The sequence below is a fragment of the Triticum aestivum genome, chromosome 5B (assembly GCF_018294505.1).
Source record: "Triticum aestivum cultivar Chinese Spring chromosome 5B, IWGSC CS RefSeq v2.1, whole genome shotgun sequence".
In the NCBI taxonomy this organism is placed as follows: Eukaryota; Viridiplantae; Streptophyta; class Magnoliopsida; order Poales; family Poaceae; genus Triticum; species Triticum aestivum.
Genome location: NC_057807.1, coordinates 380,865,510 through 380,888,219, shown reverse-complemented (window position 1 = coordinate 380,888,219; position 22,710 = coordinate 380,865,510). Strand labels below are relative to the sequence as shown.

Genomic DNA, 22,710 nt, shown 5'->3' with positions numbered 1-22,710 from the left:
CGGCCTCCTTCGCCATGGGTCCTTGGACACAAAATCCGAAGACTCCAACACCCATCCTTCCTTCGAAGAGGTCGAGGAGGAGGAGGAAGACGAATCCCCCATGGGGGAAAGAAACAAAAGGACGGCCTCCACCTCCTTGGAAGCCGAGTCACCCAAGAGGGGAAAAACTCCCCTTCCAGAGGAGTCCACTGCCGCCGATAGCAGCCCGGAGTGGGATCCCAGGGCCCAGCCCTGGGTGAGCTCGCGAGTATAAAATCCGAACACGCTTATGTGTCCAGACCCGTCGTGGCATAATATTTCAATTTGAGCCATACTTCTTACAGTCCTGCGAGGTCCCGCGCCAAACAATCTTCTTCGGAGGATTCGCTGGGCTCGGATGCTATGGAAAGCGGGACAGCCCCAAAGGCCCCCTCCCCCAGTCATGAGAATGATGCCGAGGTTTCGTCCCAGAAGGACCCAGGCCACAAAGGAGGGGGGAAGATCGCAAAGGCGACAACAGAAGGCCAATCTTCGGGGTCCAGATACACGGGAGAGAAGACTCCCGTGGACGTTGACGGCGGGGGTCATCTTAAATCCAACCCCCAGCCGGACACTATCCTGGAGGTCAATAAGGCTTCGGATTCGAGCAGGCAGCCTCCGTTGGCTGGAGGGGGCGTGCCCATTTCTTCGGCGACCTCTGTCCAACCAGAGGTGCTAGATGCTTTACTGGCGGTGCTGAAGGGCGCCTCCATCATTGATGAACACCGTGCCCTTATGGGTGTGGTGATTGAGAAGATTCAGTCTGCTGAGAGCGGACTGAATGAATCCTGTGTCAGCCTTATAAGAGGCTTTGAGGTATGGAATAGTGTCATAGTATAGATAGTAGCCCCTGATACACTGTTCGATGAAAAAGAAGAACCATACAGAGGATCAATTTTATTTTCACAGGAGACTCATTTGATGACATCTAACTGGTTTTAATAAGCAGGTGTCTGTAGCGACTGCCGCCTCTCATGCTGCGGAGGTATCCGGACTGAAGCATAGTCTGGAGCGGGCCAAAGAAGAACTTGGCCGAGTGAAGAAACAGCTGGAGGATAACCAAGGTATGTGGATGCCTCGTTTATTGGGCACAAATAGTTGAAATGTGCATAATAAAAAAAATTTATGGTGTGCTCTAGGGGCGACGTCCGAAATTGAGGCTCTTAAAAGGGTTGTGGCCGAAGCCGAGAAAAGGGCAGCCACAGAGCGGGTTCTCCGTGAGAAGCACGAAGCCCGAGTTATTGAGGCCGAGCGAGAGCTTCAAGAGGCCGTGATGAAATGCGAGACCTTGGAGCAGAGTTTATTAGGGAAAGAATCCGAACTCTCCCAGGCTCGCCAAGCCGCAAGTGATGCCCGGGGGGAAGCCCAAGGTGCCCTGAAGGAAATCCAGGAAGCGAAGAAGATTGCGGCTGGTAAGGCTATTTCTACACAAAGCATTTATTTAAAGGGAGGAAATCAAGTTTTGATAATTCTATCTGATTCCTCCAGGGGTGTTTGCGGAGCTGCCATGCAGCATATCTGATGTCGCCCAATTTTACCGAGCCGAAGAAAGGAATACTGCGGATAAGCTCTTCTGGATGCAGTATCTGGCGCAGAATTATCCGGTTCCTTTCTCTGATCAACTGAAGCAGTTGACCGAGCTGCATAAGGCGGCCAAACTAGCCATGAAGGACGTAATTATCCGGCTATGGCCCGCCGAGCCGATTCCAAGCAGTTATTTCAGGCTCGTGAAGCGGCTTGTGAGTGTATGCCCTCGACTCGAAGTCATCAAGCGGTCGGTCTATATAGAGGGTGCGCTAATGGCCTTCGCCTGTGCAAAAGTGCATTGGGGGAAGATGGATGCGGAAAAGCTGATGACCGAGGGACCGCCAGAGGGGAAGGAGCACCGCATGCCCGAAATGTATTATGAAGGTGTCTTGAAAGGAGCCCGCCTTGCAGCGGAGCAATGCACCAAGGACTTTATATTTCCATGAATAGGGTCATGTTTGTCCGTTGTAATGTTTGAACAAGGTCATTTCTATTATTTATTGCTTGTCATTTGATAGTTGTTCCTCTTGTGTGGCCGTTTTATATATTAATCCTGAGAGTTGGCCAGTCGTCGGCTTCCGCCCCCACGCAGTGAATACGGGGGTGTTCGGGATAAACCTGAGCACTCTTTATCCCAGTTTTGGGTCCTTGAAGGAGGTGTTCAGCACAGCGAACCAGGAAATCAGACTATAGGGCTTTATCACTCTCACTTAGCCATAGGAAAAAGTATGGTAGGCGCAACCCCTGGTGTTCGAAAAACCGTACCAGGGGCTCTATAAGCGCCAGATCGGAAGAAAAATCGATCCTTCGCATGCTGCATTGGTTATAGCATTATGTGGAAGAAATCCTTAAAGATTTGACAACCTCTCGAATAGTTGACCAGCTCTCGCCGCATCATGACAGTCAGTTTTTGGCTTTCTCTACTTAGGTGCTCATCCGGAAGAACCGGGACACAATCGCAGTAGTTCTCCAAGCGCTACCTTAGCCGATATAGCGGAACGTAAGGTACCAAAACATAGGAGCTAGGCAAACCCAACTATTGACCCAAGACATGATTTGGAGCTGATGCATATAATGCTATAAGTTCGGGGTGCCGAACTGCCACGAAGGTGTTCAGATTTTTTTGCGGTAATATGGGTATAATGGAGCCCCTGGCATGCTAAGGCATATTGATAAACAACTGCCTTTTAATGAAATAGTTATAATAAGAAATAACAGCAGACTAGCATCATATAAACTCACATGTTGTTTTTGAGTAAAACGTCTAAGCGTATGAGTACATATAATGTGATAAAAGGAAATATGACTATGGAACCTGCTAGAACCAGGCGGGAGGAGGTTGTATGCGGATCCGGAGTATATTCGGATGAAGCCCGCGCTGCTTCCACGTCATCCATCCTGGCTTACAAAGGTGAACCTGCGAAGAAAATGCAAGAAATGGTTTTTCGCCACAGAGCGGACTAGCCGCAGTATGTGGTTTATCTGTTAAGTTTTGTCGAAGTGTTTTTAGTTAAGCTCCAGATGCACTGGTCTATACCACCGCGCAGTAGCTCAGACTTCTTCTACAGAGTTTGTGAGCTTGGCCATCGACTTAAGGTTCGATTGGGAGGTTCCATTCGTTGCTCTTGTTGTTAAAGCGGTGGTAGATTATTCGGCGGTGAGGGGGGTTTGGCCCTGCCATTAACCGTAATGACGCCGCGTGGACCGGGCATCTTTAGTTTACTGTAGGCATAATGTGGCACTGTGTTGAACCGAGCGAAGGCGGTTCGTCCGAGCAATGCCTGATAGTCACTGCATAAGGGGACGATGTCGAAGAGTAACTCTTTGGTACGGTGACTGTCCGGAGATCCAAAGATCACTTTCAGTGTGATTGAGCCCGTACAATAGGCCTCTACGCCTGGTACGACACCTATGAAGGTGGTCTTTGTGGGTTTGATTCTCGAGGGATTGATGCCCATTTTGCACACTGTATCCTGATAGAGCAGGTCCAGGCTGCTGCCACCGTCCATGAGGACTTGTGTGAGGTGGAATCCGTCAATGATGGGGTCGAGGACCAATGCGGTTGGATCGCCATGACGGATACTGTTAGGATGGTCCCTTCGATCGAAGGTGATCAGACAAGAGGGCCATGGGTTGAGTTTTGGGGCGACTGGCTTTATTGCATAGGCATCCCTTGGTTCACGCTCCTATTTGGGGATATAGGTTGCGTGTATCGGATTTACCGTTTTCACCTGGGAAGGAAATTTCTTTTGTCCTCCTGTTTTCGGTGATCGGGGCTCCTCATCATCGTCGTCACTTTGAGACCCCTCCCCTTGTTCTTGGCATTTGACCTGCCGGCTTGTCTGAAGACCCAGCATTCTCTGTTGGAATGATTGGCTGGTGTTCCTGGGGTGCCGTGGATTTGGCATTGATGGTCAAGTATGCGGTCCAAAGTGGACGGGCCTGAATTGTTTTTGTTGAATGGATTTTTCCGCTGACCGGACTTGGAGCCACTGAATCCGGCATTGACTGCCGTGTCTTCGGCATTATCGTTGTTTTTGTGACGCTTATATTTGTTGCGCCGTGGTTTGTCGTTGTTACCCTGGTTTTTGATGTGCCGGGATTGCTTGATGTGTTGTTGTTACGAGCCAACCAGTCCTCGCCCGCACAAAAGCGGGTCATGAGTGTTGTGAGGGCTGCCATGGACTTTTGCTTTTCTTGGCCGAGATGTCGGGCAAGCCACTCGTCACGGATGTTATGCTTAAAGGCCGCTAGGGCTTCGGCATCCGGACAGTCGACAATTTGGTTCTTTTTAGTCAGGAACCGTGTCCAAAATTTCCTGGCTGACTCTCCGGGCTATTGTCTTATGTGACTTAGGCCGTCAGCATCCGGTGGTCGCACATAAGTGCCCTGAAAGTTGTCAAGGAATGCGTCTGCCAGGTTCTCCCAACTCCCAATGGAGTTTGCCAGCAAGCTATTCAGCCAATGCCGAGCTGGTCCCTTGAGTTTTAGTGGGAGGTACTTGATGGCGTGTAGATCGTCTCCGCGGGCTATATGAATATGGAGGAATAAATCTTCATTCCATACCGCGGGGTCTGTTGTTCCATCATATGATTCAATATTCACGGGTTTAAACCCTTCTGGGAATTCATGATCCATTACTTCATTAGTGAAGCATAGGGGGTGTGTGGCGCCTCTATGCTGGGCTACGTCAGGGCGCAGTTTGAATGAGTCTGGTCTGTTGTATTCGGCTCGGACGGACTTTTGTTTAGTGTATCCGGCGTGATGGTCATCGTCACGCATTGTGGCGCGCCCCCGTGATCTGTAGATCGATCTTGACTGTCCTGCTTTGTTTTCCAATACATCTCGCAGGTCCTTCGTGTCGCCCCCGGCCTTTGTGTTTTTGTTTGCTTGGCAATGGGGTGCAGTTTGGACTTCGGGCTTGTACGCCGCTTTGTCTCGGCCACGGGGTGGCCGGTCAGTCGCATCATGCGCTGATAGTGTGGGCTTTAACGCCTCCTCCTCGAGTTGAGGTAGCAACCTGGGCTTTGGGTAACTTTTTGTAGGGCGCTCGAGTTCGTATTCCTCGGCAGCTAGGACCTCGGTCCATCTATCGGTTAGCAGATTTTGATCAGCTTGAAGCTGTTGCTGCTTTTTCTTCAGGCTTTTTGCAGTGGCCATAAGCCGGCGCTTGAAGCGCTCCTGCTCGACGGGATCCTCAGGCACGATGAATTCGTCGTCGCCAAGGCTCACTTCGTCTTCGGAGAGAGGCATGTAATTATCATCCTCTGATTCCCCATCTGTTGCATGTTGCTTAGGGCTAGTTTGCCCATCTTCCTGCTCGGCGTGCTCGAAGCCTGGCTCGGCAAGATTGTTTTCTTCTTTGGCACCATCCGGATTGTTGTCAACTCTTGTGCCGGTATCATTATTTTTGCTATGGCGGGGCTTGGAGCGGTGTCTATGACGCCAGTGCCTAGATTGCTTCTCCGGGGGTTTATCTTCCATCGCCTCATCGCCATTGCCTTCTTTGGGGGTGTCCACCATATATATGGCATATGATAAGGTGGCTGTCCAGCGCCCAATAGGCGGTGGTTCCTGTTCATCTCCTGCATCATCGTCCATACCGTCGATGTCTTCGGAGTCGAAGTCGAGCACGTCGGTTAGGTCATCGACAGTGGCTATTAAGTGGGTGGTGGGTGGGGAACGAATTTCTTCGTCGTCTACTTCCCACTCGAGCCGGACATAGTTTGGCCAAGAGTCTCTTGACAAAGAGAGAGACCTTAATGAATTTAGCACGTCGCCCAAGGGCGAGTGCTGAAAGATATCCGCGGAGGTGAACTCCATGACCGGTGCCCAATCAGATTCCATAGGCACGGGCGTACGTGGTTTGGATCCCGTAGCCGGAGACAAGTCCGAGGGTCCGATGGTACCAACTTCACAGGAGGTGGAATGAGTGTTCAGCTCCAAGGCCGATGAGCGTGCGGCCTCCATGGCGGGGTCCATCCACCCGTCCTTGGATGGCGCAGTCTGCTCCCGATTGTTTCCCAGGGCAGCCGCGGGCGTGATACCCCGAATACTGTCCGATGGCAGATCTAAGTCATGCTCATCGGGACTGTCCAGCGCACCTGACATGGGCTCGAATCCATCGAAGATCAAGTCTCCGCGGATGTCGGCAGTGTAGTTTAGGTTTCCAAACCTGACCTGGTGGCCAGGGGCGCAGCTATCGATCTGCTCCAGATGGCCAAGCGAATTGGCCCGCAGTACGAAGCCGCCGAATACGAAGATTTGTCTAGGAAGGAAAACCTCCCCTTGGACTGCGTTGTTGAAGATGATTGAAGGAGCCATCGAGCCTTATCGTGACGACACGGTGGAACTCTCAATGAAAGCACCAATGTCGGTGTCAAAACCGGCGGATCTCGGGTAGGGGGTCCTGAACTGTGCGTCTAAGGCTAATGGTAACAGGAGGCTGGGGACACGATGTTTACCCAGGTTCAGGCCCTCTCGATGGAGGTAATACCCTACTTCCTGCTTGATTGATCTTGGTGATATGAGTATTACAAGAGTTGATCTACCACGAGATCGTAGAAGCTAAACCCTAGAAGCTAGCCTATGATTATGATTGTTGTTGTCCTACGGACTAAACCCTCCGGTTTATATAGACACCGGAGGGGGCTAGGGTTACACAGAGTCGATTATAGAGAAGGAGATCTACATATCCGAATCACCAAGCTTGCCTTCCATGCAAAGGAGAGTCCCATCCGGACACGGGATGAAGTCTTCAATATTGTATCTTCATAGTCTAATAGTCCGGCCAAAGTATATAGTCCGGCTGTCCGGATACCCCCTTATCCAAGACTCCCTCGGCCACCTCCCAAGGATCAGCCGCCGTCGAGCCTGCAGTGCCAGATCCACCCGCCGGAGCATCAGATCCAGCCGCCACCCGAGCCTGATCATCACGCAGAAGCCACGCCGACCCCGCTGCCCACACCTCACGCTCGCGGGCCACCTGCTCGTGCGACGCCCGCTCAGCCTCCAGCTTGGAACAAAGGGCGGCCTCATAGGCCAGATCCGCCCCAGATCCAGGCGAATCCTCTAGTGGGCGCTTACTCCCCAACAAGGCCTCGCTCGAGGAGCCCCTAGACTTGTCCATGGTGAGGGTCGACGCGAAGGAGAGGAGAAGGGGAGGAAGAGGAGCAGATCTGAGGAAGCGGCGGATGGGGAAGCAAAACTTGCGAATATCCGCGGCGGAAGCCAGAAACTCTAGAAATAGGGGGGAGGAACCCCTCCTCACCCATATATAGCCCAACCGAGCTAAGCCCTCCTGGGCCGGGCCAGACAGTTGGGCCACGGAAGAAATGGGAGGGACAGTGGCCACTACCAGTTGTCCAGGGCCCACCAGGGGGAAGGGGAGGGAAGGCATCTAGCGAAGCTAGAGGGAGAACAGCGGGCTGTGACCCACAAGTCGGCTCAAGAGCCACCAGGCCCACATGGGCCTGAGGCCCACAAGCGCTCGAGGCACGAGCCCTACCTAGGGTTAGCACATATGCCGCCCCGCCCAGCGCCAGGCGAACCACGCGACGCCGCCGCCGTGGCCTGAGGGGAGGACGGAGCCGCAAAAGCAGACGAACCAGACTCCAGAGAGCAGAGTAGCCGGAGGCTGCCATCCTCCCCACAGGCAACACAGCAGGGGAGCCACCAGCAAGAGAGGGGGAAAGAGCCTTACCAGATCTGCGACGACGGCGAGCAGCCCGCAGCCAGCCCGAGCCCTCCTCAGGCGAAGCCGCTGGCCGGCCCCGGCCCCTAGGGGCGAACTTCCGGACGCGCACCGACGCCCTGGCGGCCAGCGATGGCACCGGCAAGCCCCGCACCGGAGCAACCTCCGAATCAGAGGAGGAGACCTCATCTGCGGCGAGCGCCCAGAAGCAAGAGCTAGGCGGAACCGAGCCCGAAGCACGGACACCAGACGCCGCACCAGCGAGGATGGAGGAGGAGGCGAAGGTGGGCGACGGCACGGGGAGGGAGGCCGCAGGAGGGGGGCAAGGCGGGGCCGGAGGGGATCAACAGGGGTGGCGGGGAGGGAGGAGGGGAAGACGGGGAAGGGGAGAGAGGAGCCATCGCAATCATATCTAACCTCTCTTCACCTTGCCGTTGGTACCCTCCTCTGGTTATCTCCATTACATATCATCTACTCCCTCCGTTCGGAATTACTTGTCTCAGAAATGGATGTATGTAGAACTAAAATACGTCTAAATATATCAATTTCTGCGACAAGTAATTCCGAACAGCGGGAGTACAAATCTTGAAGTCCCACAAATCTATATGCATGCAACATTCTAATCTAATCAAACAAGGGTTCCACAAATCTATATACATGCAACATTCTAATCTAATCAAACAAAGGTTCCATAAATCTTGGAAATAAGATACATTGTATGGATAGAAAGAAGGGGATCGAAGGAGAGTACCTTCTAGGATGGATTGGTGAAAAAAATTCATGGACCAAATCGTCAGATCTGAAAGATTAGGGAGAGAGGATTGAGAGGGGGAGAGGAGGCACGCACAGCCACCACTGCTTCTGTAACTGAACGGATGGGGTGGGGTGGGGGAGGGCGAGCGGCTGCATGTAAATCAGAGTGCAACACCTATGGGCTAGGCACTGCACATTACATGTGTGGCACCTAGCTCGGAGGCGCTGCACTGCTCGGTGCAGGCCCCGGGCTGCCACGCTGAACAGAAGTCAACGCCCGCGTGCTAGGCGCTGCCACGTAGGGTGTAGCGCCTCCATGTCAGGCGCCACTCAAAACGGTCAGCTGAGTGGATTTTTTTCAAGGCAGTTCATTTTGCGAAATGATTCCGTCCACAAGTTAAAATTGTCAAATTTGCCGGTGATCTGGGCTCTGGCTGTGTCTTGTCGCTCTGCGAGTTGAATTCAAATATTTTCAAGATCTTGCACCGGCGTTTCATATAGAAGCAGCGTAGCTCACACGTTTGCGAATGTGATTTTAATTCTTGCTCCAGAGGACTATTTTCTATATTAATTGCTCAATCCAGGAAACTTCTTCCTAGAAAATGGCAGGAAAAGGAATAGAAGCCACGCAACAAGGTCTTTTCGTGCGCAGATGATGAAAGAAACGTTCCAATGCGCTGTTCAATGCCTACGTTGCCCAGCGATGTCACGTGCTCGATAATTTCAACGTAAATGATTGTTATAATTAATTTGATTTGAGGCTGAGGTGCTCCGGCGGAGGACGGTTAATAATACTTTTGGTCTGGTTCTGGATTGTTCTTCGCTGCCTGAAAATTTTCTACTAGATTATTCTTTTACTTGTTGGCTTGTCAAAGAGTGGTGGCGTTACGGCAATGGCGACCTGCGGTTCGGAGGGTGAAAGGTCTTGCGGTTTCTACTTGCGGCGACGGTAAAAACTCGCTTGCCATGTCTGGTCACACGTCCAAAGATCCGGTTGGTTTCGCCAAGGAGTGCTCGGCGTTGCACCGAGACGGTGGCGCATACATATGCGGCCCTTTTTTTTCTCTCCATGATGATAATGAAGAGATGGATGCAGCGGCCAAACCAACAAGGCACTCATTTGTCATTACCGGAGTCGACCCCAGGGGACACTGACAGCAACCATTCCAAAGTCCAAAGGCATCCAAAATCCAATTAACAATGTGTGTGCTTAGGTCTCAGTCGACTGAGACTTAACAAAGTCTAAGTCAAGTGATATAGTATGCAAGAAGAAAAAAGAAACTGAAAAGAATTTTTTACACGAATCTTCTTGCAAAATCAAAGGAAGATACTATCGACTAAGACATAACGAAGTCTAAGTCGACTGCGACTTAGCAAAACTGATTAACAATCCTTTCAAAAAGGTGCAGTGAATAATAATATTGTGCACTAGCGCATGGCAGCAAGGGATTCATTCGACTGTTGCAAAAGAAGGTGATGAATTGGACCGGACGACGCTTTCTATCCGGCGAGCACCGAGGGCACGAGCCGGTCGGTCGGCCGGCCGGGCCGACGGCGTCGTAGTCGCACGCGGCGGAGCGGCAGCTAGGCGACACCGCCTGGTCAGGTCAACTGCGATCCCTCTCCGGCTTTTGCCCCGCGCTCCTCCTGGGGCCTAGGCGATGCGGGCGTGGCACTGGTGGAGGCGTACACGCGTACACGGTCGCCGGTTCGCCCGTCGCTGGCATGCGGACACGTGCTTGCCCGTCGGGCTCCCAGGCCCTGCGCACCGGCGTGCCGGAAAAGCTGCCGGTGGCCGGACGTGCGCGAGATCCCGACGCGTTTGGGTGCCATTGCTGGATCCGATAGTTTTCCAGGTGACCTCGAGCCGTATCCGGGGCCGTGGCCGTGGCCGACCTTTTCCACGCCGTCCGGATGAAGGAAACGCCCGCAAAGCTTGCGGTGTACGAGCAATGCTCGTGTCGTTGTCGGGGCAGGAAGCAGGACGCGACCGATTCTTTTCCTCCGTGCGTGGGTCGCCATGGGATGCGATGGGATGGGAAGCTGCCGAAAAGGGTGGATTTCGTGCGTGGGCTGTGGAGTGTGTGCTCCAGACTCTGGTGCCACTGCACAGTACTGCTACGTGCGCACGAAACTGCGACGTGTGGGTGGGGGAGCAGGACGATGTAACCTGATCGAACACTAGCAGAAGCAGAGAACCGGTCGAGCAGCCGCATGCCCCTCCCCTCTGGAGACGCCGCTGGCCGCCGGGAGAGGGTAGATATCCCAGACAACCGTGCTACATTGCTACTCTTTTCATGACGATCATTCTGCTGCAAGGATGGACTTGTCATTCTGGGGAGGATAGATATTTTCCGCACCTGCTGAACCTCCTCTATGATTTTCGGAGGAAAAGTGTCACACCCCGTATTTTTTTGCCGATCGACCGATGCTCAGCTCTTGTCTCCACCTGAACCCAGCAAATATCTGGGGGTTTTCTCATGGTAGAGCAAAATATCTCGAGTCTCCTGACAAGTGTCCAGCAACAACCGTAATTTCTAAATTGAGGGTTGTTTGCTTGCGCCGTCCATCAAGTCGTGCTTGTTCATACCACTACACTTACTAGTTCTTGCAGCTAATTACCATCTCTCACTTCTCCAGCACGGTGCTGTCCCCTACTTATCCGAGTGCAAATGCCAAAATTTTCTCTCATTTTCAGGTCAAATCCTACCTTACGTACGTGCTAGAGCTCGCTGTCGTGTCGGAGTTGCATGCGGGAAAATATCTCCGGGACAAACGGGCGCCCAAATATCTTTCAGTGCGTGAAATTAGCTCTTTCAGATGAGGCGGGAATTATAAAAGGAAGAGGTCTGTGTTGAGTGAGTGAGTAGTCGAACATGTAGTTACCCCATGTGGAGGTGGATGCCCGAGGCATGTCAATATTATGTACCTATGCAGATGGGAGTCTTTTCCCCTTCTTCTTTATAAAATGATACGCACACTCGTGCGTATTCGAGAAAAAAGTGAGTTCTTGGAGATAAGCCAACCAAATCATGCAAAACGACGGCACCCTCGGTTCATCACCGTGAAAAGAAGCCGTGGACGGGAGAACTGCGTAAGAAATACGTGAAATGTTTACATCATGCAGTCAGTCGCAGCGTATTTGTCCTCTTGAGAAAAGAAGAGATCATATTTATGGCCTATCTGCGTGACCAGAGACATCTTCGTCTTCAACAATATCCAACGAAGTCGTGCCAAATTCAAGGAAAAAGAATCCTAGTACTACCCAACTGAACAACATCCAGACAAGAAGAAATACAACTCCTTCAGGGAATGAGTTAACTCCTTTTGCCAATACTCGCTCCGTCCGAAAATATTTGTCATAAAGAAAAATGATGTATCTAGATGTATTTCAGTTTTAGATACATCTTTTTTCATCCATTTTGATGACAAGTATTTTTGGATGAAAGGAGTACTTGAGTACTACTACATTGTTTTTCGTTGTATCTCATGTGCGTTTATTGAAGAAGCACTATTTCTTTTGTTGTATCTGATGTGCGGTTATTGTCTTGTACGCTCACAAGCTGGCCAAATACATCGCCTCTCAAAATCAAGCGGTTAGCTATCTCAAAATCAAGAAAACAAAATAAAAATGCATTGCCTATTTCTTTTATATAGAGAGAGAGTACGTAGTTGACTAAGACATATATGGCCAATCATACCTTAAACCACTGTAATCAATCTGGGTTCTCCTCCTACGTACTACTCTACATGGTATCAATTCAAAACGAGCCGATTGGTTAACAAGTGGATCAATTCAAGGCACAATATTCTTGTCGCCCACTCGCCTGTGCAGTGCTGACTTGGATTATATTATTTTTCTCGTATGCGCATCGTCCAACTGGTAGTTAGTTTCGGCCGTCAGTTGTCAATGCCGTATAAACACACGCAAGCCTTTTTACACCTTGGACTATACTCGTGGATAGGCCTTTCCCGCCGGCTCCCTGACGTGGATGCATGCATGCACATTGTTGACCTTGACCCTGAGAACGCACGGTGACGTCCCGTGCCCCCGTCTTCTCTCCTCTCCCCTCCTCTCTTTAGATGAGATATTTAGCGTTCGGGCGTTGTGGTCATCGAGTGCCCTGCGTTTCTCTAATTTCGCACGTTTAATTAGCTGGCACGTACCACCCACGGCTGCGGCTGCATGCGAGCACGCGACATGCCGGCAGGCAGATGAGCCATCAGGACGTACGACCGGGCCGCGTGATGCACGCACATATCATGCTCCCGTAGTCCCATGCTCTTTAATGCGCGATGTCTTGTTGGAGATGCATGCATGCATGCATGGTTTCTTTCTCCCGGCGACGGAGACCTCAGGCGTACGTGCACTAATTACTTGGCTCGCCAGCGCCTTGTTGCTGTTTATTTGAAGAAACAGCACCCGCCCTGTTGTTGATGACGATGACATGGTCCGTCGGGTTTTGCGTTGGACTAGATCGGGGCGAGGCTTGTAACTTTTTTCTGTGATGCTCGTTGGCAAAATCGGAGTTGACATGTCCTCGACGCTGCGGTCGACTGTTTGATGTTGCTTTGCTGTTCGGTGCTATCTCTCGACGGTTGTGTCGTGATCTTGTTTATGGCCAGGTCGTCCGTGTATGCCCTTTGTGGAGTTCGTAATTTAGGTTTTCCTTCAGTTTTTCTTTAATTAATTGAAAACTCTCTTCTTCTTAATCAATGAAAATGACTAATTTTTTGCCTTGTTTTTTTGAAAAAAAGACAAGGTCCGCCGTTCGAAGCTCGTCATGCAGAGCACGGCCATGGCCATGATTCATCCGTCCACAGCTTCACAAGGTGGCTTAGGTCAGGACGCAACTTTTTTGTTTGTTTGTTATTATCTTGTTGCGTGATCGGGTCCGGGTGTGATCATCTTAAACTAATGCCAGACCGACGAGCACATGACGATGGCGCGCTGATTAGCAGCAGCCAATTTTATAGGCTACCAACAGCAGGAGCCGGACCGAAACGCAAGGGAAGCGCCGAAAACGCCTCAGTTTTTCCGCTGTTTGCCACACGCGCCGCTGGTTGTGGCTTTGCTGGGGCGCTCCTGCTCGGGGGCAGTGACACCATGCTGATTTTATCCCAGGGTCATCATGTATACGTACTCCACTAGCGCTAAGAGTGTTGGTCTCTTCGTGTTAGGACAGGGAGCTGGCGACCTGACGTACACCGCATGCAAACCGTTGACAGTTTCTTCTTGTCTGTCATACTGTAGGATATACTAGGGAGCTGACGCCGCAGTCCGTTGCTTGTCCTGCTTGCTTTCTTTCGAGATGAACGGTTCCTTTGAGACGCCGAAACCAATTAGGCGAGTGAAACGAGGACGAGGCAAGATCTAACGAAGGCTCTGGTTTGACAAACTTGATTTATGCAGATTTCCAAGGATGTTGTGCCTGCTGGGTGCTGGACCTGGTCTGTAAGAGGTAGTGGTTCTTTTCCATTTTGCGAAGAGGAAGGAAGGGGCAAGGCAATTCTGAAGGTAGAACGACGTCAATCTCAGGCCTTGTTTGCTTAGACTTCGGTTTCGACATTATCAGTTGGGGATTTGCTGTGCTAGCAAAGGGCACGTAATGTTCCATCCCTCATCCAAAGCAGCCGTCGATACAAGGATGGCCGGGTCGTCACAAATCCCAAAGAGCCTCGGGAACCGCAAGCGGAGAGGCTCGCCCTCAAACCAAGGTTCCAACCAAAACTGGGTCCCAAACCCATTGCCAACCCCAGGGACGTGCTTCAACCCAATACACCGAAAAAAGTCCGAATTCAGTTTTGACAGGTTTTCAAAGCTGATTAAAAACAGTTGTTTGTTTCAGATTCAACCTTTTCAAAGCTGAATCTGGCCCTAAAGGCTGAAACAAACACCGCCTCAGATCAGATTCACACAGAACACACAACTAGTACGAAGTATAACTAATACAAGAACATGAAGTGCTCAGCTCCAGCTCTCTGGCCAAAAGTCTAGCCTCCTCTTGGATGATTCAAACAAGGTGAGCAACAGAGGGCATCAAAGCATCAAAGACTCATCCCTTTTGGAAGATCTCCAAAACGTGAATGGAATATCGATTCATCTTGAATTTGTTGGATGTTTCATTGTACCGTCACCAACTTATCAGTAATCCTATTGCAACAACCATAGATTTGCCAGGTCACTTGGCTTGCTCATGTGTCCTAGGCCCAAGCATTCCTGTTCTACCTATGCAATGTGTACATGTCCTATCCAAATTGACATCATTAATAGAGGCCATCAACATCAACTTGTGGTAAGGTCAGTTTCTTCTTGCATTATTGCGCCTCTATTATTCTCAAGGATAAGATAGGCTTTTGTACATGCTCCCGATTATCATTTTTTTCCTCAGAATTCAGATTATCATTTCACCTCTCAACGATTCACAATGCTGGACCAACTATTTGAAACTGAAAGTGATATCCTTTTCAAGTAGACCCATTCATTTGCACACATCTTTGAACAAGAAAACATGCCATAATCCAAACCGAACTCTTGCATGTTTATCACAATCATGAAGAAAAGAAAGAAACACATCCACAATTCTAAACAAATGATGTGACACTGTATCACATCTCAATAGTATATACATATACATACCTTCTATCTCTACAATCCTAACTGCTTCCCCTACTATATATACTCTTGAACCATTAAGCCCCTCTTTCCCGGTGGTAACTCAACATCCTCTGTTGCCGCCGCAATGTACCGGTAAACCCGGCAATATGCCCGTTGTCGCCATGGAGCACAATGCCACCATGGATCGCCGACTCAGGGTATTTTCGTCGATGTCTGTCTTGATGGTTCTGGTGATGGTGTTGGTGCTTCTCCTCAACCTCCACCTTCATGTCCATCACCTTGTCCTCCTCAATGACAATGGTGAAAACCAATGGTCCCACTGGAAAGAAGTCTTCCATGCCTAGTACAGGCTCCAATGCCTTGACGACCTCCCTCATGGATGGTCTCGACTTGGGGTTTTGGCTCAGACACTTGTATGCCACCAATGTAGCCACCTCAGCACCCTTGCCCGAGTACTGGCACTCAAGGGTCGAGTCCATCACCTGGTACAGTTTGTCTGATCGTTTGAGGTACGGTCTAGCCCAATCCACCAGGTTTTGTTCTCTTGGTCGTCGTGCACGGTCCACGGATTGGCGTCCTGAGAGGAGCTCCAGAAGCACCACACCGAAGCTGTAGACATCGCTTTTGGCGGTTAAGTGGCCTGTCATGATATACTCGGGTGCTGCATACCCGTGTGTTCCCATTACACGTGTTGTCACGTGTGTTGCGTCGCCTTGAGGCCCATCCTTGGCCAGCCCAAAGTCTGACAATTTAGTGTTGTAGTCCTGAAATAACAGAAGTTCAAATTTGGTTAGGTGAAACGTCTGGCAGTTGGCATTGTCAAAGTAAGATAAGATGAAATAAGAATATTACTGTTTATATGCCTCTAATTTGCAGGGCATTTATTTGTGTAAGCTGGATAATGATGGTTAGACATGTTTTAATTAGATGGGTGATGTGGGGGTCGGACAGACCGGATTTCTCAAGTCTGGCATGCATCCAAGAACCTTCTGAGTTCCAGTCACGTCAGTGCTGTCTGTGCCATCTAAGACCAGAAATTTTCAAAATGAGGATTCTAAAAGCATTTTGAATTTTCTAAACTAAAATATTTTGTGGTAGCCTGGAACTTGGAAGGGACCCAGACTTATCCTTTTTCTGTTGGACGCTGTAGTAATTATTCAGTCATTACAGGTGACGTGTTGTCCCCAAAATGATGGTGGCATTTTAGTTTAGTGCTGGAACTGAAAAAGCCTGAAGATTACGGGTGGCTTACCGAGTCGAGCAAGATGTTGGAGGCTTTGAAGTCGCGGTAGATCACCGGCGGGTCGGCCCCATGGAGGAATGCGAGGCCCTTTGCCGTGCCGACGGCGATCTTCATCCTTGTCATCCATGGGAGAGACCCATTGATGCCTGAAGGTAGTAGGATGTTTCAGGTCAGCAACATGCTCCACGTTAACCAACAGATCAAGACCAATAAGTTTGCACCAGTAATCCCGTACTAGTAATCTAATTTTAAAAGAGATATGTTCGTTTGCAAGGCACATAACTGTTCTCTTATTATCCCCTTGACTTAACAAAAAGGAAGCAGAGAATAAATGCAGGGAACAAGAACAGCTCATTGCTCATGTAGTACGTGCAAACTTTTAATTAATTTAACAAATTTGTTGAACTTGTTGGTCTCAGGAACTCACTTTTGAAGAGGTGCTTCTCCAAGCTCCCGGCGCACATGAACTCGTAGACCAGCATCCGGTGTTCGTTCTCGTAGCAGTAGCCGATCAGTTTCACCAGGTTCTTGTGCCTCAGTTGCCCGAGAAAGAAAACTTCAGCCTGAAACAACATGCAAAATATTCCGTCGTCAGTTGGCATCGTGGGTAAATCACCAAGCATTTGAACGACCTTGCACATTTGTGGTCGACAATTAGGCTCTCTGTCTGCACTCACCAGCCACTCTTGGTGTCCCTGCGTGCCGCACTCCAGGTCGAGGTACTTGACGGCGACGGCCTGCGCGGCCAGCCCGGGGCGGAGCTTGTCGTCGACGGCGCCCTTGTAGACCGGGCCGAACCCGCCGCAGCCGAGGTAGTTTGCGCGCGAGAAGCTCGCCGTCGCCGCCCGGAGCTCGGCGTATGTGAAGGCGTGCAGGTTCGAGCCTGACAACGTCAGCGACAGCTCCTCCGGTGACAGCGTCCCCGACGAGGTCAGGTTCTTCAGCGGCGACCTCGGGCTGCCCTTATCCCCCCTCCGCGACTCGTAGTCGTCGTCGTCGTCCAAGGCTGCCCCGCGGGCGCAGCAAGAGAAAGGGTTCCAAGATTGCGCGGCCATGGCGACCGACCAATGCTGAAGGCAACCGAGCAACAGATCAATAAATCTTCCCGGGAGCTGTGGATGCAGGGGAGCTGTGCTGTTTAAGGAGAAGGTGAGACCTGAGGAGACACTTGAGACTTGAGAGGCTGGGCCTTTATATAAGGTGTGGATGGTGGCTGGTGGGCACTGGGTTCGTTGGCTGCCAGACGGATGATGGGTTCGTTGCCTGCCGCAAAACAAAACCACGGCTGATGTGATTGCCGCCAACCAGTGCAACACACGATTGTATTAGGTTGTATAGCTTTCCTTAGTACTAAGGTTTTACTGCTCTTTTAGCCTATGCACCCAAAAAAAAACCTAGAATACGCACGAGCGTGCGTATATTATATTAAAAAAGGATTGTGATATTTGGCACACGTGTGTCATATAAGCAAAATTGTCACACCTCTACTTTTTTCATTTTAAAGTACCACACGATTCCTCGTCCTTTGACCTCGCCTCCTCCCAAACGACCCTGTAGACTCGCCCGAGAAACCTGCTTCTCCCGCACATCTCGGGCGCCCACTCCTGAGAAGACTGTCACTTCTTCACGTCTACCACATGATTTCTCCTCGAGACAAAGTTACCATGGTATTTGTATGCAAGTTATCAGGCCTGTGTTGCATAACTTACCGTGCTATTTACATAGAATGTACTAGGTATCTATGCTTCAACAACTACATCCCTTCAAAGTTACCATTGTGTTTTGTACACAAGTTATAAGGTCTTCGATGTGTAAAATACCGTGGTACTTACACATAAGTTATCAGGGTATATGTATATCAACCTTCCCCCAGTCAAAGTTATCATGAGAGATTGTACATGAGTTACCGGGTCTACAGTTTGTATATTATCATGGTACTTGCACCTAAAAACCTGGGTGTGTTTCGGTAGCTTTTTCCATAGGTCAAAAATTACCACGAAGTTTTTGTGTAACTTATCACGCCTATAGCACGTGTGCCCCTCATGACACTAAACATTATGTGACTTTCTCGTGACACGCCATGCGTTCCGTTCATCCAAGAGGCCCACGCGCGAGGCGAGCGTATGTTTTTAACAACTTAGTTTCTTTTGATAAAAAAAGTTACCATCATGTTTATATTACAAGTTATCGGTTATGCGGTGCTTATATTATCATGTTATTTACACAAAAAATATTGAGGATGTTTTGAAAAAAAATCCCAGGAAAAAAAGTTATCATGGTGATTCTATGTAACCTATCAAGCCCGTAGTGCTTAAAATATCATGCTATTTACACAAACTTATTAGGGGTATGTTTTAGCAAATCCCCGTCCCCCCACAGGTCAAAAACTTATCATGGCGCAGTGCATATGTTTTTATGCTATTTACACATAAAAATGCCAGGGGAGGGAGGTATACTACCGTGCTATTTACACAGAAGATGCCGGAGTATCTTTTCAAAAAAAAATCCCTACGGTCAAAGTTACCATGGTGTTTCTACCTCGGTTATCAGATGTGCGCTGCGTATATTACCATCTATTTACACATAAATTATCGGGTATCTTTTCACATTTGTCTTCCCCAATGGTTAAAGTTACCACGATGTTTGTATCTAAATTATCAGGTCTATGGCGTGAATGTTATCGTGCTATTTACAGAAATTACCGGGGGGGAGGGGGGCGGGTTCAACAAATTTATTCTCAATGATCAAAGTTACCACGAACATGTCAAAAACAGTATTTTCCTTAGCTTGTTCAACAAATAGTGTCATAGGTGAGGTGGTTAGCTCCCTTTATTGATTACCTGCAGAACAGAGATCAAATACTAGTCCAAGCATTATTTTTGCTGAAAATCGGGAAGGCGTGTGGGCCATAATTGACGATTACGAAAATTAGGAAGGCACGAATGGGTGTGCCCGATAAAATCGGGGAGGGCGTGCGGGAAAGGAAAGAAATCGGGGGAGGTCGTGCGGGAAAGGAAGGAGATTGGGAGGCGTGCGGGAAAGGAAAGAAATCGAGAGGACGTGCGGGGAAGGAAGGAGATCGGGAGGGAACTGGCGGCGCTGGATGCGTGTGGCAGTTTCGCAATCTGCCACACGGTTGCCAAATACATTTTTCGATTAAAAAAAGAATGGCACAGAAGCCAATTTACATCCACCAAACACTTTACATGTGCATCACCAGCACAATCACATCCACTAATATGATCTAATATCTTTTTTTAAAGAAATGGAGGAGGACCTTCGGCCTCTTCATCTGGACGATGCATGCAGCCACTTTATTAATTATTCACACAAGACCTTATAAAGTCATACCACAGTAAGACTAAAGCCACCGTCTAGGCAATATCTGCCGCTACTCCTATCCAGTTGATGAAGGGATGCTGATAGTCTGGGCCAAATACCAAACAGACCTCGCAGCCAAACCTAACATCTAAGACCTGAGGTCCCAATCAGGACGCATGCCGGGTATGGGGCACCCACCAGTCCACCGCACTTCTCAACCAGGACGCATGTCGGGTATGAGGCTGCCGCTGTCACCTGCCATCAATTCATCTTTAGTGATGTACTATTATATCTACTTTGCCCGGTCTAGTTGTCGTCGACGCCACCACGACCCCAGACAACGCCAACATCCCGCGCTCGTCCATCATCACACGCCTACCGGCGAGACCCCGCTGCTCCATGCCGCTGAGACCCGCCGTTGTCGACATGCCAGATGACACACCGCTCCTCCTCTTGTCCCCTCCAGACAACACTTGCTCCAAAATGATGCCCCTGGCAGGGAGAACGACATCGAAAACGTCGTCGGCCAATCCGGTAGACCCAAATCTAGGGTTTCCCCCAGAACCTCCCGACCAGGTTGACGTGACCTACAACAACGATGCCTCGAGAAGGGAATGACGTCTGAGACGCCACCATAGTCTGCCATGACCGCAGTCAGGCACGATTTTCACCAGAAGCCACGTCGTCCCGATCTCGCAGCTGGCTGGAACCGAGCGGAGCTTCGCCACGGAGACGAACGTCGTTGTCGGTAATCCAGCGGAGATCCACCATCTCCTCACCGGTCCCTCCATGCACCGCCGGTCGGCGGAAGGCCTCCCCGCGGCGGATCCGATCGGGGCGTTGGATCAGCAGTCACCGCCGTCACCATCTCCGACCAGAACAACCCGGCCACCTCGTCGGATGGGGCACTGGCATCGCCGCCGTCCATCTCAGGGTTGCCGCTCCGCCGGCTATCGTGCTTTAGCCACCACCGCACGACATGGGGTCGCCGTACCAGCCGCCGATTTCGGATCCCGCGAAAAGAGCCGCCCCTGCCGCCTCAGATGAGATCCACAGCATCCCCCTGCCCAGGTGCCTTCGACACCGGGCCCGCTGCCATCGCGGCCCACGCCGGCAGCAGCGGCGGCAGAAGGAGGCGCTAGAGGCGGCCTGAGGTGCTAGGGTTTCAGGGGCCCTGGCATCGCCCAGGGGGAGGCGATGCGAGGGGGTGCAAGGATGTAATGTATCAGTATTTCTCTGATCTACCATCTACCATATAGTCTATGCTGCACTACTCAAGACCCACTCAACGCTGCGGAGAAGGCCGTAAGAGCCCCCTTCAACAAGCCTGCACAACTCCTAACCCTTCCCTCCTGCTTAATTTTCCTCAACACCATTTTTCTAAGGGACCAACAAGTGAATTTTAGTGTGTTATATAGCTAAAGCAATGTATTTCAAATACTCTCTTTCATTATAAGATTATCTCGGTGGGCCACCTTATCAGCTGGATTGCTATCATGAGTCTCTGCCAATTCTTCAAGTGGGAGTCTAAAACTTGGTATGACCCACCTCGCATGTTCTAGGACATCCTCACAATTGTGACCTTGAAGATAGTCGATGGTTGAATTGGAAACTTTTTTTAGAAAAAAAATGAATTTGATACTGAAAGGGGGATGCTTTTCTTTCTACTGATACTTAGTGATATGTGAATATGATGTAAGTTAACAAGAAAAGACATTAAACATTCCGTGAAAGTTTTGGAAAGAGGGTAACATCCACATTTTTTGAAGCATAAGGGCTTTAGGCCTTGGATGTCAAAAGACCTTCATTACCTTGAGCCTTAGCGGATGTCAGTTTACTCTATTTGGCATTTTTTTTAAGCCGCTCCATTTGGCATTTTGATTGCCGTGAGTTTAACTTAGCGACTATGAGTTCTTATTTATAATCATGTTTACATTTTTAATTATCACTTTGGATCAGTTTTATATCTAAGTTTTTTTTAGGGTAAAGCATGCCGCATTTATTTAAACCACAAAGTTCGGAATTTCATCCGAAATTACATCAAGAACCTAAATCAATTGTAAAGAACGCTACCTCGGTTCAATGGGAACCACAACTTGGTCTTGGAATAGGCTTATGCATTAAAAAAAAATCTTAAACCACTTACGTTTAGCAAGACCGTATCATATTTGTACAACTTCAGTTTTTCCCATTTGTAAAATCTTACCTGGATGACACAATGGATGAACATGAGTTCTTTTAGTGTATCGATGCAAAAAAAAAGAGTTCTTTTGCTGTACCCTGGAATTAATGTAGACCGTCTATTTTTGTTGATCCAATGGCTAATATAATTGGGTACTCCTTGGGTAGCCCGGTGGAGTACTGACAAGAAAAGTCATAGAGTACCTTGATCTAAGGGGCAAAACGGTAATCAATCAACCATGTCCTTATTTCTCGTTAGGGTATTTTGGTTTCTTGTTTGGTAGGGCATTGGCGGCCGTCGAGTTCTTCATTTAATTAGCAGCAAATTTAGCAACCAGTGCGCTCAATTGCCATGCTACCACTATCAGATCATCTATATTTTATCAGCTATTTTTTGATGTGATAAAATCCAAAGGGATCGACGTGTCCTACTGTCCTCAACCGGGGCAATGCCGGAGGGACGTCATTATCGAGCGGGCGACGAACGGCAAGAAGCGATCTGCACAGGGGATGGCGAGGGCAGGCTGGTATGATCCCCGTCGAAAGAGGTATCAGGGGTGGGGTGGGGGTGCGGGGGAGGGGAAGGGGAGCGATCGTTGGGACTAGGGCATGGCGGCATGCGGCAGAAAGTTTATCGGGATGAGGCGCCGCCGCCATTCAATCGGGATGCACAGAGCAACCGGGTCCTTTGTTTATTCTCTTGCATGGCAACCACAATCAGGAGAGCTGTTAGCCTCAGTCGGGAATGACAAAGTTGCCCCTCACCATGAACGGTCAGATCTGTTTGGTACTCCGGGGTATGTTTTTGGAGTACCAGGGTACCATAAAAAAGCTCATGAACATTCATGGTACCAC

The 22,710-nt window shown here is 49.8% G+C and overlaps 1 protein-coding gene across 1 annotated transcript; it reads right to left on the bottom strand.

Annotated features, from left to right (window-relative positions):
* Positions 1-15,004: 15,004 nt before the first annotated feature.
* LOC123116174 (serine/threonine-protein kinase RIPK) lies at positions 15,005-17,513 on the bottom strand. The gene is made up of 4 exons (XM_044537175.1): positions 17,031-17,513; positions 16,781-16,916; positions 16,363-16,499; positions 15,005-15,874 (listed from the first exon to the last, which is right to left on the bottom strand). The coding sequence occupies exons 1-4, from the start codon at positions 17,406-17,408 to the stop codon at positions 15,185-15,187; spliced, it is 1,341 nt and encodes a 446-aa protein (XP_044393110.1). The 5' UTR covers positions 17,409-17,513; the 3' UTR covers positions 15,005-15,184.
* Positions 17,514-22,710: the final 5,197 nt, after the last annotated feature.